This window comes from Pelobates fuscus, chromosome 5 (assembly GCF_036172605.1).
Source record: "Pelobates fuscus isolate aPelFus1 chromosome 5, aPelFus1.pri, whole genome shotgun sequence".
NCBI classification, from domain to species: domain Eukaryota; kingdom Metazoa; phylum Chordata; class Amphibia; order Anura; family Pelobatidae; genus Pelobates; species Pelobates fuscus.
Window position 1 is genome coordinate 142,954,769 of NC_086321.1, and position 16,714 is coordinate 142,971,482.

General features: G+C 41.9%; 1 protein-coding gene across 3 annotated transcripts in view; it reads left to right on the forward strand.

The window, feature by feature from the left end:
- The window catches only part of ULK1 (unc-51 like autophagy activating kinase 1), a 99,133-nt gene that overhangs the window by 18,401 nt on the left and 64,018 nt on the right, over positions 1 to 16,714 (forward strand). For all 3 annotated transcript variants that reach the window (XM_063454381.1, XM_063454383.1, XM_063454382.1), the window contains exons 4-5: positions 5,536 to 5,568; positions 6,146 to 6,182. In XM_063454381.1, the coding sequence (XP_063310451.1) occupies positions 5,536 to 5,568; positions 6,146 to 6,182 (70 nt within the window). The remainder of the gene's footprint in view (positions 1 to 5,535; positions 5,569 to 6,145; positions 6,183 to 16,714) is intronic.

Genomic DNA, 16,714 nt, shown 5'->3' on the forward strand with positions numbered 1-16,714 from the left:
GAGACGGAAGAGCGGGTCGTTGTCTGTCGCTTGCATCTCTGTCTCCTCCGCCGATGTGGATGATGCTTACGGGCTCTATGCCCTACGGCCTGCTGCCCGGGTGGGTAAGGTTGCGCTTGGATAGGTAAGTGAGATGGGTTTTTACCCGGGGTTAGTCCCCTCCTTCCCCAGCATTTACAGTTCCGTTTGTCGTTCTTCTGTGGTGGTGGCGTTTTGGGTCGGTTTGCCTGTTGTCTCCCCTTAGGTGAGTCTCAGGGGTGGGACCGGATCGCCTCTGGGCGCCTCAGTAGTGCGGTCGGTGGCTGCGACATCCTCTTCATGCGGGATAGTGTGCCATCCGCCATTTTAGGTGGTCTCGTTAAGGGCCTGCTGATTAGTACGCCCGTGTCATGCTTGTGCGGTCTGCTCGGCTGCGTGCTTTTGGAGCAGATTGCGGACCGGGATAACCCCCACCGGTCCAGGGGGGGGGCGGAATAGAAATGGGTGCTTGAGAGGGTCGATATCTGGCATTACCATCCAGGAGAGCGTCCGTCTCTCCCTGGCTCCGGCACAGGTAGGCCCCATACCCGGATTTCGGGTTTCCGGGCGATTTACAACTCGTTTGTGGCTTCATTCGACGCCCCATGGTGACCCTGATTCGATGGGTGCACTCAGGCTCCAGAACGTGTCCGTTAGCGGGGTTTATACCCCCGTTTTCGTCGTTTTTTTGTGGGAGCTGATTTACAGCACGTCTGGTCGGCTCGGTGGTTAGGCTCCGCCCCAGGAGGGGGAATTTAACTATAAATAGGACAATTACAAGAAAACTAACAGAAACAATAGGTTGAAGAGGACCCTGCTCAAACGAGCTTACAGTCTTGCATTTAATTACTTTTCTGGGAAGTTCATTCAAGACGATTTTGATGACTTTTCAGTTTTTGGAAATCAAATGTAATCAAACTTCGTTCAGACAGCGATTGCTATTTTGTGGTAAGCCCCTGAATTACTAGAAATCTTTGCAATTCTTGTAAAACAGCAGCTTCATAAACATTATTTTGTTGAATTCCCCTTTCAAAGTGTCTGAAGAGACCCTCAAAGCGCTATAAAAACCTGTATTTGTTATATTGATATAGGGTGCAACAGGCTCCTCTTACGTTGACTCCTTTATTTTATTATAACTACATTGACAAAATAAACTGGAGATGCGTGCTAAGCTGACTGCATGACATTGCAGGGGAAATCCGTGCCTTGCTTGTAATAGGTTGTGTGTGCTTTAAACACTAATCAACCCACAGTGTAAAAAATAAATCAAGAATGCACAGAGGTTTTTAAAATGAAAACATGCAACTTTGAAGACCTGTCTGTACATTTTTAGAACTTTGTACCATAGAAATTGTTGGCAGATAAGGTAGTATTAGACCACGTTTGTTATCTTTTTTTATTATTATAGTTTCTTGCCCTTTTCAAGGCTACATTAAATTCTAAAAATGACTTTTTTGTTAAGACATCTTCTGTTTGCGATTTCAATAGGACACATTAAGCATAGTGTGAACATTTGTAGTGATAATTTGTAGAACAGATATTTATCAGTTTTATATTAAAGATTCTACTTTCATGCCTGTCACCTGTGGGAGTTAAACATTTTTTAACTCAATACACTGTAAACCTAATCAAACATGGTTAAAACTTAATGATTTTGGTTAACATGACTGAGGCAGCGGAAATTCTGTTCTTTGAACGACTGTCTTCTTTTGGCAACCTTTCTCCATGTTTGAGTGAATAACCTGTCAATTCACAAATGAAAAAGACCTTCATGGGATGAAGGTTGTAGTTGTGGTGGTGGTAGGGGACTCCATTATTAAAGCTATAGCGTTAGGATTACATTTGTTCCCAATGCAGAGTGTTCTTCTAACTATTTAGCTGAGCACTCCCCCTTCCCCTGTGTCTAATAAAAAAAAAGCATTTTACTCACTTTTAGCCCTTCCTGCACCAATCTCCATCTATAAGATCAACCGTTTGATTTTTTTTCAGCCAATCCATTGCTTTCCCATATGAAAGCATTTGGAAGCTAGTGTGCATGCGTGGCAAATCGGCAATCATCATCTCCTCGTGGGGCGCATTCAGAGTACCTCCGTACATAGACCCAGAATGTTTCCGACAGTTATTTGATGTGGTCATAGGCAATAGTATAATCATTGTATTTTCTCAGAAAATGCAGCGTTTTCATGCTGACCCTGCAAGGACAGGCTATATGTCCCAGAACCACTACATTAAGCTGTAGTGGTTCTGGTGACTATCAGTGGTGTATTTTGGATTTGTGCTGCCCTAGGCACGACTAAATTCGGGCACCCCCAAAATCAAAATTTGCCCCGCCAGTTCGTGTCAAGGCCATTTTTTTGACTGACAGACACATGCCCTCATTGACACACACTGACACACCCACTCACTGACAGGCACACACTCTCAGATACACATAAAATGACATACACACACTGACACACACACTCACAGACACACACTGACAGCTACAATCACTCACTCACAGTAAGGTGGACAGCCCCAGAACACGAGGCAAACAAGGCATTTGTCTGGAAGTTTGGGGTGGCATTTTTTTGCCGCCCCCCCTGAAAGTGCCGCCCTAGGCAAATGCCTTGTTTGCCTTGTGGTAAATACATCCCTGGTGACTATAGTGTCGCTTTAAAATCCAGGTAATAAATTACCCTGAACCAGGTGCTGCTAATAGGCTTAGAGTGTCTGCATCAGTATTTTTCTATTGAGAAAACAGTAATAAGATGCGTACCTTTTGATAGGGATTTGATTAAATTAGTCGACTTGGCATGTGAATTGCAAAGCCAATTCAGTAAAAAATAAATGTAAAGTGGTGTATTTTGGGATAAAGAACCCGCAAGCAATTTATACTTTAAATGGGGTCAAGTTAGGGATTATTTTAAATGAGAAACAATTATAGACCGCAGACTATGCAACCGTGTACAATGTCAGTCTACCTGTGCAAAGGCTGGAAAGGTACAGACATGCTTGGTTATTAATGTTATAAAAATATAACTTTTTCAGAATGAGAACGGAGCATTTCTGTTATGAATAAAAACCAGAAAAACTGCATTTATTTTGCTTAGCAAATAGGTGTTTCAGAGGGGGTATGGTAACACTATACAAGTGAATTCAGGGCACTACAAATGGCTGTCTGGTAACCTGTCATTAGGAGGAATGTACAAAGAAAAGAGAACATCCTTTGAGACTTGAGGAAAGGCGATTTTGCCTACAGCAGTGGAAATTAATCTTTTCAAGACAAACAATAAAGGCATTTTCTGCCTGAATAGGTTGTTTTATCATATTCTAATTATATATATATTTTTTAAAAAATGGATATTTAAAAAAAAACAAAACAGAATATTAAAGTTTATAATGAATATGTGTGGAAACGGTATTTTAATCCAAGGAGAAATCTGAGTGCCATTGCGGAATCAAGAAGGAATGTTTTCCCTTTTGGTGGCACAATTGGCGATTGCTTCAAATTAATTTAACCTTGTTTTGGATCAACAACAAAGAAAGGTTGAACTTAATTGCCTTGAGTCTCTTTTGAAATTAGATTACTGTGTAGCAATGTGCTTTCAGGGCATCTATGAGTAAGTGCTGTATGCAGCATGAAACTGGTAAGATCACTGGTAAAAATATAAGTTTTTTTTACTTGACTCCCTGTAGCCCCATTACACTATTGTTGCTGTGCTTTCATGGAATACAGACCTCAAATAATTGCACACAAAAAAGAGGAAGATTAATTAGTGAAAGTAAAATTCATGCTCATAATTTTGAGTTGTTACAATAGTGATACAAACAACTGAGCAGTCATACATTACACATGGGGTATAACAAAGGCTATGATTGTTACAAGATTTCATATTTGACATGGTTACTGTATTAAAATACAGGAGTATATAATATTTAGTAAATTAGTCTTCTCTTATACGTGTTCAAATAAAAAAAAGAAATATTTTATAGCTCTCCTTTTCAAAGGCAAAATTTACATTTTATTGTTGAGCAGATTTCAAGGAATACACAAGATCTAGAATGCGTCATGTCATGCACCTGAGCAAAGTCTGCTTTAAAGGGAACATATAGTTTTGGGAACATATAGTTTTGGGATAAAACACAAGTTAAATATTTTACTTGCCTTCTTTCCTCCACAGAGACACTTCTTTTGCACCCAGCTGTTTTGCCTCTTTCTTTGTCTGCAAGCATGCTGAAGTTTGTCGTCTTCTCGTCCATTCCTATGCTTCTCATTGAGAAGCATTTAGGATGTTAGGATGAGAAGTGCATGTGTGGCAAGCGCAGTGCTCCATAAATCAAATGCTTTGTATGAGAAGCATCAAAGGAGGTGATCTGTGAGAACTTAGTTTCTTTTACAAAGAAAATGCCAGGAAGATCGCTAGTAGTTATGTTTGGCCCTACGGTGAAAACATTGCCTTATCTACTAAATGACAATGTTTTACATTTCAGCATTATAATTACAGGGCCCCTGCACCCAGACCACTTCATTGAGATGAAAATGGTCTGAGTGCCTCCAGTAGTCCTTTAATCAATTTAAAGTAACTGCAGCTGGCTAGTGAATGATACCGAAGATGATTAAAGTGAAATTTGCTGTAATCTGCAGTTGGCTATATAGAATGTCTGTCTCACTGTGATTTGTATGAAATCAATTGCAAAATTCAGGCTAAATAGCCAAACTGTACCTATTGCTGAGTAGAAGGCTTTTTTTTTAGTGTAATTCTCACATTTCTATTTTAGTTTTCCACAATTCACTGTTCATCAAATATAACTCAGTGGTGTGTGTCCATCCTATAGAATGCTTCTTGCTTTGAAGTAAGTCTAGCTCTTTTCTAGATAATTGGAAGTTCTATTTCAAGTTACACCTTGCAATTGACTTCTACAGAATGGCCTGTTCCACTTTGCAAAAAAGAAAATACACACGACCTCATGCAGTTTCATACATTTTAAAGATACATTTAAAGTCTGAATGGGGCAAAAACATTTAGTTGCATATGGGGCTATTCAGACTGCAAAATCCAGACATTGTTCGTAGTATTTAAAAATGTTCATGTTTTGCAACTCTGGCGCGAGCCAAAATCATATCTGGATTTCAGATGTACTGAAAGCTGGGCCTGGATGCTTTAAAAATGTGTTGTTGTTTTTTTGTTTTTTTTTTAATGTCCAATCTACTTGCGCGCTGACAGCACTATTAGCCAGCAGGCAAATAGTTACCAAAAAAATGGGTGGTGCTAGAGTTAACGGCAGTGGGCCAGCCGTTGCTAACAAGCTAATTAAGTGGGTGAGAAGGATAATTAATTTCTGGAGGCAAAATGCAAATCGCAATATAAACTCTGTAAATTTGATTTGTTTGTTTTTGGATGAGATATATGTATTTTTTCTAAATGCCAGTTTCCTTTAAATTTGAATGTTGTAACTTAGACCAAAAAATTATACTTGCTCAAGGTGGAAGCACCAAGTGCAGAAAAATAATGTGTTTTTTTTTTATGTTTTCAGGAAGTGAACAATTTTGCATATCTGGTTATGGAGGTGAGTACCACAATGGTTGAGTAATATGGAGATTGTGCAAGATATTAGGTGTTGTTTTTTTTTTTTTCTTTCTTTATTTTCTTGTACTTATAACGAGTTAGTGGACTATTGTAATATTGTAACAATAGCATGGCACAATGATTAAGGGTGTATTTCAAGTACCATATTTGTGTATGTTCTTTACATAGCTTATGGTCTACAGCCCCCGTCTTCTTGCACATAGTTGCTTATTCAGTAATTTTACATAATATGCCAGAATCCTGCTTTTTTTTTCTTTATTATTTTTTTTATTTTTATTTTTTGCTTGCACTTGCTGCAAATCATGCATTTCTCCATCTTTTGTGTCTGGATCTATATTCATGACACAACTATTTTCAGCTTATTCAGCAGGTTCACTCTTCAGATCTTATCAGATCGTATACGTTACCTTCCAGATATGTATTAGTGGCATGTTAAATCTTTTACTGGGTTATTGAAGTGTATTCCAGGGAACAGTATGTATTGGTGTTTCTCAATGTATAAATGTCTTTATTTAAGCTTTTTCATATAGGTTTTTTTTTGTCTGTTTGTTTTTCAGTATTGTAATGGTGGAGACTTGGCTGACTACCTCCATAGTAAGTAGTGAATTATTTTAAAATCTATTCAGTCTCTATAATTTTACACTGCATGTGGTTTTCCATATACTTTAACGTCATGTGCTTTCGTTCTACACATTTTGTCTGCATATTACATTTATTTACAACTCCTTCTTTAGATTCCAAATGCCGGCATGCCGTTGGCCTACTTATATTCACCCGCTGCTCTGTAGAATCCTGATAATTATAAGTGAATTACACATTCTGTTTCACATTGAAAGCAGATCTGTCATTTTATGGGACCCCCTTAGGTGACATCTCCACTTCAGTTGTAGTGTTCAGGTGCTACTTAAAGCTGTCCCTTGTGGCTGCCCCTGTTTGTTTATTTTCCAGAGATCTTCTTCAGGAGTTGTGTGCAGGGATCTTCTACCAGGAGCTGTGTCACTGATTTAAACAGCACCTGCTTACAGTTGCTGCTGGGATTTGACAGATGTTGACAACAAAGCTCCACCTTTTGTCAACCTCAGATTTGCCCATAATACAAAGTAGTCCATACTTTGTCTTTTGTTCTCTTTAAATTGCACAGGAATTTCACTTACATTCCAGTGTACTATATGACTATTTCTTATATTTATTATTTCTTAAGATAATATCTTTATGAAATACTGCGAAGCAACAAAGCTATTTTAAGGGCTAAATTAAAGTCTTATAATAGTAGTTATAATTGTTTTACTTTCTAAGTGCTTAAACTTCTAGTGCAGCTGCTGGAGTTATTAATCATTTAATTCTTACTCCACACCACTTCCATTTCACCTTTTAATAGAGGCCAATTACTAAGACGGTATGATCCATTATCACGTATGGCAAATGATATACCTTGCTGCATAACAAAGTAGATTTCAAAGACTTTTTGCACCATAATAGCAGATAGCTGCAGTAGTTATGGTAACTAGTGTTCCTTTAGTTTGGAAACGCTATGTCTCTTTATAACAACAGCAAAACACCACAGCACTTACTGAGTGTTTTGTTATCAGCTGAACAAAAGCTCTGCTCAGTCGTCCACTTGCGTGTCTAGTTTTGATATGTCTGACTAGAAAACAACTTGTGGATTGAATCCAGATAACGGTCTTAGAGGAGAGGAAATGGAAGCAGGGTGGTACAGGATAAAATAGACAAAAGAATGAATGTGTGGGAAGGATTAACAATATTATATTGCAGGCTTGTCGTAGCATGCTTCATAGACAGGAAAGATAAGAATACATTTATCACTAAGCAGTCTGAAATATTTTTGGGTTCTTGTGGGTGGTCTTTAATATTGTTTTATATAAATACCAAAAAGCTCCTGCACATTATAATGTCTGTATTTTATAAGCTTGTTTAACTTGCCTAGCAAGCTTGACTTGTTTTCATTTCATGCTTTGTTTATATTTAATATGTTGGATTAAGGAAGAGCATGCCATGTCTATTAATTATGTAAATCTGAGTTCTAATATGACAGCTGGGTTTGTTCCACATTACAGAAAGCTCTAGAGAGTTCCAGACAATTGACATGTGCTTGAGTTCCCAGATATTTACAGAGCATTACTATACAATCATGGAAAATCTGTGAATCTGCTATGGCCTTATTATGGACCTTTTTAGGCTTGTGCTAAAGGAACTCCATCATATATACTATGGCAGAGAGCTGTTTTTTATTATTTTTTTTATCTTTATTATAAATGTGCATAGATGTACAAATATGCTTGAAATGCCACGACAGCGATTACAAGCTCTTCAACAACAAAACAATTATAACAAAGTATAACTATGGCATTCAGTATACATACACAATTTGGAAATGGTAATTCAGGTTAGGCAAATAAGATAAACAAGACAAGTCATGCATGTCTAGCTATTAGAGAGTTCAAGCAGAATAGAGACTGGCTGAGAATCGCTATGTGAGTAAAAGAGTGGTATGTTAAAGGACCACCATAGGCAGCCAGACCACTTCAGCTCAATGAAGTGGTCTGGGTGCCAGGTCCCTCTAGTTGTAACCCTGCAGCTGAAAACATAGCATCTTCGGAGAAACTGCTATGTTTCACTGAGGGTTAATCCACCCTCAAGTGTCTGTCTCACTGTAAGTAAGAAACACTGAGTAGTATTGGTGCCTCTGGTACTTGGCAAAACTGGAAACACTTTGTAGTAGGAGACCCTGCAAGGTATACCAAGAAAGTTAATAGAGGGTCCCTGCCATGTAGGATCTACCCAATGCAACGAGTAGGCCTCGGTAGACACTCAATCTCCAGATTCATGCTCAAACACTGCTGCCTGCGTTCATGCGAACAAGATGGCCGCCACCTCGTGGTTGTCCATAGGAATTGCAGCCACCCAATTAGAACATTGTGGTGAGAACCATTCCAAGGTGTTAATAGGTGTTAACAAGCTCCTGGGTGGTCCCTGGTTCGTGCGGTTGTTCGGTAGTCGAACAGGACAATGTTAGAATAGGAGGGGAAAGGCATGAACAAGGTCTTTTATGAGCCTTCTGGAATGGGCCATAGTGCTGAGGCAGGAAGCTGGCAAACAGGCCCCTCCAAGAACCAGTGGCAGGGTTACTTTCGCCACACCTTCCTCTCATGCGTGGAAATTTGTCTTTGGAGGGACTATGCCATATCGTCCATAAATGGTTATATGGTTAAGAAACTTAAGATATTGAGGCTTATTTCTGGCAGGTCTGTCTGCTTTAGTGTTTGGAACTTTAAAGTTCAGCATATTGTGTCTTCTTTAAGCTTAATGTACAGGGCAATGCAGATAGCTTAATTCATGTAGTTTATGAATTGATCAGCCCGTGGGCTGTAGCACTTAACACGCATGGGTGATTGAAATGTACTTTTAAATTGGATCTCTGTAGTGGTATGTACGACCGACTAACATAAGCCTAACTGGTTTTCCAGTGGTCAGGTGGACTTGAGAGAATGTGAAAAGTGACATTCCATAAACATAACCTTTAATATGCATATATCTCAAGCTAAAGTTTTAGATATAACTTAAAACCCTTTTTTGACACAAAAAAGGGGAATTAGGGGCACACGGGGAGCATGCATGTCTAAGTAGTGGTGCTGCTGTAAAGACCAAAATATCCCTACGGCTTAGGGAACAGTGCACACATAACAAAAGTACAGTAAAAGCTTTTCAATATATATCTACGACCCTCATTTATTTATTGTAGGGTAATACAACTAAGTGCATAGAGGCTAACCAAGCATTAGTAAAGTTTGTCTATTAGTTACCTTTGTGCTAGTTGCCTCAATAAATAGTTTTAGAGTTGCTCCCATTCATGAAGGTAATTTTAGTATGATAATTAATTAGTACATTGGTAATTACTCTTCGGGAACAACCGCAACGTTGTAATTTTTGATTTAGAGATCTGTTTTTCATTTTATTTATGGGAATAAGTTTACAGTGATTTTTGAAGTCTGCTAATGATCTTCATTAAATCATCCAATAGGATCATTACCCTGCATAGCTTTGTTTACACCTGTCTAGCACCAAAAGTATTAAATATATCTCGCTTAAAGTCTCTAGAGCGGAAGTGAACGTAATTATCTAGAACTTGTACCTCTCAGGGAAGTGTACCATTAAGATTTTCTTATGGGTTATTTTTAGCTGCAGGTGTTTTTATACTCCTTTCCTTTAATGAGTGCACATTTCTCTAGTACTATATTTAATCACTTTACCTCCAGAGGTAGCCCGCAGCTCACTATTCTGGCCAATGTCATACTAGAGAACAAACATATTGTTTTGTATTTAGGAAAATTTGAAAATGCTGAGAAAAGAAACGTACAAAAGAAATCTGTCATAAATAAAGTAACGGTATTTTGTACAATTTGAAAGGTATTACCTGCTGTGGTTGCTGCTGAAGTCTTTGTTAGGTCTGTATAAATAAATGTCAATATTAGGAAAGCTGTGTGTGTTTATTTAGTCTCTGCATTTAAAGAATCCTATATTTCGGAGCCTTTAGCGCTACATCTGCACAGTTTTGAACTGGCTTGGTTGTCATTTTCTAATGGCAGGGAGATTGTTCCAACAAAGCATTAGAAATGATCCTATATTTCGGAGCCTTTAGCGCTACATCTGCACAGTTTTGAACTGGCTTGGTTGTCATTTTCTGATGGCAAGGAGATTGTTCCAACAAAGCATTAGCAATGAACAGGTTTTTTTATTTGTAATTCGTAATATTGATATTGGGGCAATGACAAATGTTATGTGCTGGAAAGTTCAGTTTTATCCACATTAAAGGAATACGCCAGGCACCATAACAACGTGATATAAATTTAGTTGTTATGGTGCCAGAAGACCCCTGGAAGCACTCTTACTTCAAACTTGACAAAAAAAAGACCTGAGGGGCAGGACAACCTGGCCCTAAAGTCAAAAGTAGGACTGAGTGGATAAAAGTGGGTATAACCCAATTAAGTCTAAAGAGGAAAAGGATACCTCAGGGGGCTATGTAGAGAGCGAAAAAAACGAGTGCCAACAGCACACGAATATCGATTCTCTAGAAACCCACTAAGGGTTTACCCACATTAGGAGTAACAACTCAAAGGGTGAAAAATACAAATGTTAATATCTTTATTCAATACTATATGTTGAATTATTACAAATACAAACGATGTAAAGCCAAATAATAAGTGAAAATACAAACGTGCTAGTGACTTAAAAAGGAAGAATTGATGTAGCCGATCTAGTGTATCTTGACATAGCTACTGTAGTAATCTCCAGATACCAAATAGATCATATAACTATTCAGATACACATGGTAAAGTATCATTAGTGAATTAAATTGGAGAATAGCTACTAATATACATATGTAGCAATAAAGAACAGGTAATTGTATACACACGCTCTTTAAATCTCTGTTAAAGCAGCTAAAGCAGGTATAGAGGTTGGATCAGTTAAGGACAGATCATTCAAGGATTTATTCGTGCAAACATTGCAACATTAGAAGCAATAGCTGAAACAAGTGTAAGCGCTTTCCTACAACATCCAGATAATAAATCAACATTGAAATAGAAATAAGGATGGATAAAATCATTTTAGGTCCCTGACGATGGTGCAATGTGCACCAAAACACTAGTCAGTCTAGTTTGGGGTTATGTAGTATATTGAAATGGCACAGCCTTATAGGATTTACATTTGTACTTTTGTCAGTAAAACTTGGCATGGCCTCTCTTATTATTTTATTATTTATATAGCGCCATCAGATTGGGTGGACTCACAGACATGTAATTGTAACCAGACAACTGGACGTACAGGAACAGAGGGGGTGGAGGGCCCTGCTCAATGAGCTTCTATTTAATATAGGTTGCATTAGCAACCAAGATATATATATTTTTTGTGAATTTCTCTTTATTCAGTATTTCCAATTTTTATAAGAGACCGTCGATGTGGACGCGCAGGTCCAGCATTAATACGTTTCAATGAATACTTCGAAATCTAGCAGGCTCAAAGAGCAACAGTGGTGGCGTGCAAGTCACCAGGTAAAAACAAGAAACATTTCCCAGTCGGACTCGCAGGTCCTATAACGAATATGTTTGGATAGGCCATTCCCCTTATTTGTTTAGTTGCTATAGCTGTTCTGGGTCACCCATTGTGGCAGGGGTGGGTCTTATCCTGCTTCCAAGTTATTAGCGTGTTGCTCCCTACCGGGTGGGAGAAGTCAGGGTGGTGTCCATGCCCTGTAGGTTCAGACCTAAGGTCTTCCTTGTCAGTGGTGTTATCGTCTGCTATTCTGGTTCGAGTATTGGTTGTTTCTCTTGTCCTTTCGTGGGTGCTGTGTTAGCCCTGCCTCCCCCTGTCCTGTGTCTGACAGTGGACCCCTCTCATGGTTCTCGTTTTAGGGGTGCCCATACGCCTAAGATCCCTTCCACCTCTTATCTCCTCTAACGTGTCGCGCCTCTGCCCGCGGGTCCCTTCGGGGGGGGGGGGGGAGGGGGAGAAGGAGGGAGGGGAGGGGTGAAGAAAAGTGTGGGGGGTATTTTTTTGTTTTGTTTTTTTTGTTTTGTTTTCTTGTTGCTGTTCTCTAGTCTTGTTAGTCCTCTGTCTCGCCTATCGTCCTCAGTCAGTTCATCATGGTCTGGAAGTCTGTTCGAGCCGTAGTCAGAATCCAGTGTGTCCAGATCGTCATATACGTCTGAGTCTTCCCCTCTGCCAGCAGGGAGAGCTCTTTTAGTGTTCTCAGCTCCTCCATGCGTTGGTACCACGTCACTAGGAAGGGTGTGCTTTGCTTTTTCCAGTAGAGAGGAATTAGGCTTTTGGCCACGTTAAGTATTCGGATAGTTAGGGATTTTTTGTAGGTTGATGTCTTTGTCGTGGTGTGGTGAATGAAAAATGTTGCAGGGGTCATGGGTGGCGGGGTGTCTGTAAATTTTTTTATTATCTTGTGGATGGCCGACCAGTATGGTTGGATGACTGGGCAGTCCCACCATATGTGGAGGTATGTACCCGTGTGTCTTGTGCATCTCCAGCATGTGTCGTCTGTCGTGGGATCGTATATATGTGTGTGTGAAGTGGAGTGCGGTACCAGAGGGCTAGGATTTTGTATGCTGTTTCTTGTGTCCCACTGGACGGTGCGCAGTGAAGTGAGAGGGTGCATATTTTGTCCCATTGGTTGGGTGTGAATGTGGTGCCTAGAACTGTTTCCCATTTCCCCATGAAGCCTGGGGGTGGTAATCTCCTCATCCGCATGATCAAGCCATAGAGCGCTGAGAGGCCCCTCACCATCGGATCTGGGTCCATGCAGATCTCTTCAAATGCCGTTAAAGGTCTGAGGTTGTGATTGTTTTGAGTGGTCACCTGTATGAACCCTTTCATATGTCGATATCTGAATTGTAGCATGAATGAGTGATTGGTGTTCCCCCTCATGGCCTCCAGTGTTTTGATGCGGCCGTCGTCCGTGGCGTGGCAGAGCCTCGGTATTTCGTGTCTCAGTAGTTGAACCATCGTTGGTGTGTATTGTGAGGCGGCATGGTTGTCACGTCTCTAGGTTGTTAGGATATAGTGGGTGGGGTTGGGGAGAAGGGGTGGGAGCAATAGGCTTGTGCGTGCGCCTCGCGGGTGGGTCTGTAGTAGCGGGATCGTCCCCGTGGACCCCGCGGGCGAGAGCGACACTCAGTGGTAAACAACAAATGCAACAGTAACAATCAACAGTAAACAGTGATAATTGTCTAAGAAAGACTAGTGTGTGGGCTAGGTAGGAGTCAACTTCGCCGCACCAGTCGGCACAGCCGAGTCCCCCCGCCGTTATCCGTATGCCCAGTATGGTAGGTCCTTCTCCTGTCTGGGGTCTCCTGTGTCCCCCGGCCCCCTCCGCCCCGTAGTTATCCAGCCAGGACAGGTGGAGTTAGCATTCTATGGGCCCAACCTCTAGTCGCCCTCCTGTATCCCAGGTGGGAGTCAGGTTGTGCGGTCTCTGATTTGGCCCTCCCCTGCCCGTTTCTCCTGTCTACCCCTCTACCTCTCTGTTGGATCATGATGTGATGTCGTGAGTGGCCCCATTAGGTGGTGATTTCGTGTCGTGTGTCTATGTGACCTCCAGCTTCCCACTCTGTTCCCCCCCCCTCCTATTTTGAAACTTGGGGGTGCCGGTTGGTGTCGTCCTGCTGGGTGAGGGTCAGTGGTTGGGGGCCCCTCCTCCAGTTCTAACCTGGTCTACCTGGGCTGTCGCTCAGTGGAGTCTACCCTAGGCCCTCGTAACCCTTCTTCCCAAACATGTGTTTGTGACCGTACTCTTTGTCCGCTCCCACCCGCTCCCCCCACCTGACAAACCTTTAGTCCCCAATGTTTCTTTCGTGGAGTCACAGAGTGTGCGATCAGGTTGTCCCATACGCCCGTTCCTAGCTGTCCCCCCCCCCCTCCCCCACCTCCCTCCCCTGACTTGCAGATCTCTATGCGGTGTAGTAATTAAATGTGTGGCCTGTGTGTGTTTGGGGCCCGCGTGCAAGGTGTCCCAGTGCATAGTTACGAGTTCCACGTGTGGCTCCCATACTGTGGGTCTGCTGCATGTGTCCGTTAGCGCGTTTCCCCGGCTGGCCTCACGGTCTCCATCCTGGTTCTGTTTCTGCGCTGTGCTTGGAAAGATCCCCCTTGTTGTGTAGGTGGGCTGTTATAAAAGTCCAGTGGATCCGGACAGTTTAGGTTAAGAGGTGGCAGTTGGAGTTCCTCCGACAGCTCTTGCAAGTCCTGCGGGGTGCGGATTGGTCTGGGGCCGCTTTGGGTGATGGCTATCAGGCCCGTAGGGAAGGTCCAGCGGTATCGTATTTTCTGGGCTACTAGCACCCTTGTGAGTGGTTTTAGTGCCCTGCGGTATCCCAATGTGGCCGGGCACAGGTCAGGGTAAAGTTGGAGGTGCTGGCCATCATGGGTGATTTCTCCTCTGTTGCGGGCTTCTTGTAGGATTTCTTCCTTTAGGGCGTATATTGCTAGGCAACAGATCACGTCTCTTGGCGGTGCCTCCGCTGGACCCCTGGGCCTTAGCGCTCTGTGGGCCCTGATGAACTCTATGGGGGTCTCCCTGGGGCGGTTCAGGAGATTGTTAAAGATGGCCGTGAGTGTGCCTTTAAGCTGGACAGGTGTGTCTTCACCTTCTGGTAAGCCTCTGATTCGTAGGTTTTGTCTGCGGACCCTATTATCTAAATCTTCTATATGTCTGGCCATGGCTTGCGTTTGGGCGGTTTGTCTGGAGTGGCTGGCTGTTTGGGCTGCTTGCGCTGCTGTGAGGGAGTCATGGTCTGCTTCTATCTGGGCCATGCGGTCTGCCATACATTGGATGTCTGCCCTCATCAGCTGAAGGTCAGCCCTGATGGAAGTCTGGAGGGCTGAGGTTGCCTGACTGAGGTAAGCCCGTGTGGGTAGTGCCCTTAGGAGGGTCAGCCAGTTTGCCGGTGGAGTTTCCCCTTGTTCATCACGGCCTGGTGAGTGGGAGTTTAGCGAGGAGGCTTCTGATGGCGGGTAGGCCTCGGATGAAGCCTGGGAGGTCGGGTCCGGTGTGGCAGCCAGGAACTGCCGCATGGAGGCGTTATTCGTCGCCTGGCGGGACCCCGGTGTTCTGGGGGTACTCCCAGCCTTAGTGTGCTTCCCCATCTCTGTGTCTGGTGCAGGTAAGTGGTGATCGGCAGAGTGGGACCGGAGGAGCTCAGTGTTTATGCGGCCATTCCGTTCCGCCGCTTGCCCACGCCCCCCGCAACCAAGATATTTTACCTTGGGTTATATTGAAAGAGTTGCTCTAAACACCATAACCACTTCACTGATTTGACATTTTCATGGTGCTTAGAGCCTGTATATGCAGCATTTCACTTTGCTGCCAGGGGAGCAGCCCCACCTCTGGCATTAGGGCGTCACTAGCCAAAGTTCCAGGCTGGCTGACATTACTTTATTAATTCTATACATATTGGGCACCTATAGTCTGCATGCTGGCGATAGTCAACCAGTGGTGGCACTGCCCTCCCTCAGTGCCACGAAAGAGCTCCCTTCAGCCTGACATCCCTTCCCTTCCAGCCGTGGAGTTGCATCACAGGAGGAGGATTGGGCTACTGTGAGAAATTGGCCTCAGTGATGGGGGTGGTAAATCAATAAGGGTTACTTTAAGTTTGTTGAGTCTGCAATTAGCTTTTTGCAGACTGATATAATTAGAATAGCCTTAAACGGTTACTCCAACCACCATGACCATTTTACTTCCTATTGCCCCCCTTTATTCAGTCCTTAGGGTGGCCTTGCTGACTCTGCTTATTAAGTAGATACTATGTCTTCTGATTAAACTTTTCTGTGAGTGTACATTTGACAGGCAGGCATTATGTGAGTAGAAACAATCTTTTTGTTTTTTTTGTGAGTCAGGAGATTTTTTTTTTTTTTTTAAACTATAGCTACCTGACAACTATTAAAGGAATACTATAGGCACTAAAACAACTTTAGTTTAATGAAGCCGTTTTTGGTGTGTAGATCATGCCCCTGCAGTCTCATTGCTCAATTCTCTGCCATTTAAGATTAGAATCACTTTGTTTATGCACCTAGTGACACCTATCTGCATGTAAATTACACAGCCTTCTTAAACACTTCCTATAAACAGAGATCTAATATTTACACTTGCTTTGCTGCACATCTGGTTTAATTTAGAAAAAAAATTCTCCTGCTCTGTTAATGCCATTTTTGAACCTGCAGGTGCCTCCTGTATGAGATAAAGGTTCAATTTACAGAGCAGGAGATAAAAACTCTTAAAGCAAGTTAACATCTGATTGGTCATCTATTCTCCTATACTGTTGAATAGCTCATACACTCTGTTTAAGCTGTTCTTTCTAATAAAGCATTACAAAGTTTATACCTCTGTTTTATTACGGCCATGGAATATGAAACCGTAATTTTATTTTGTTTCTCTTTCTAATCATTGCAACATAGTTATGCTAAGTGTAGAAATCTTATCTGCGTTCATATATTGAGAAGGTAAATATATAAAGTATAGTTGCCATCCGCAGTCAAGCACGAACTGTTGTTGATGAATTGTGGTTGCTTCAGATATGTAACAGAATCACCTGATAAGAAAATAT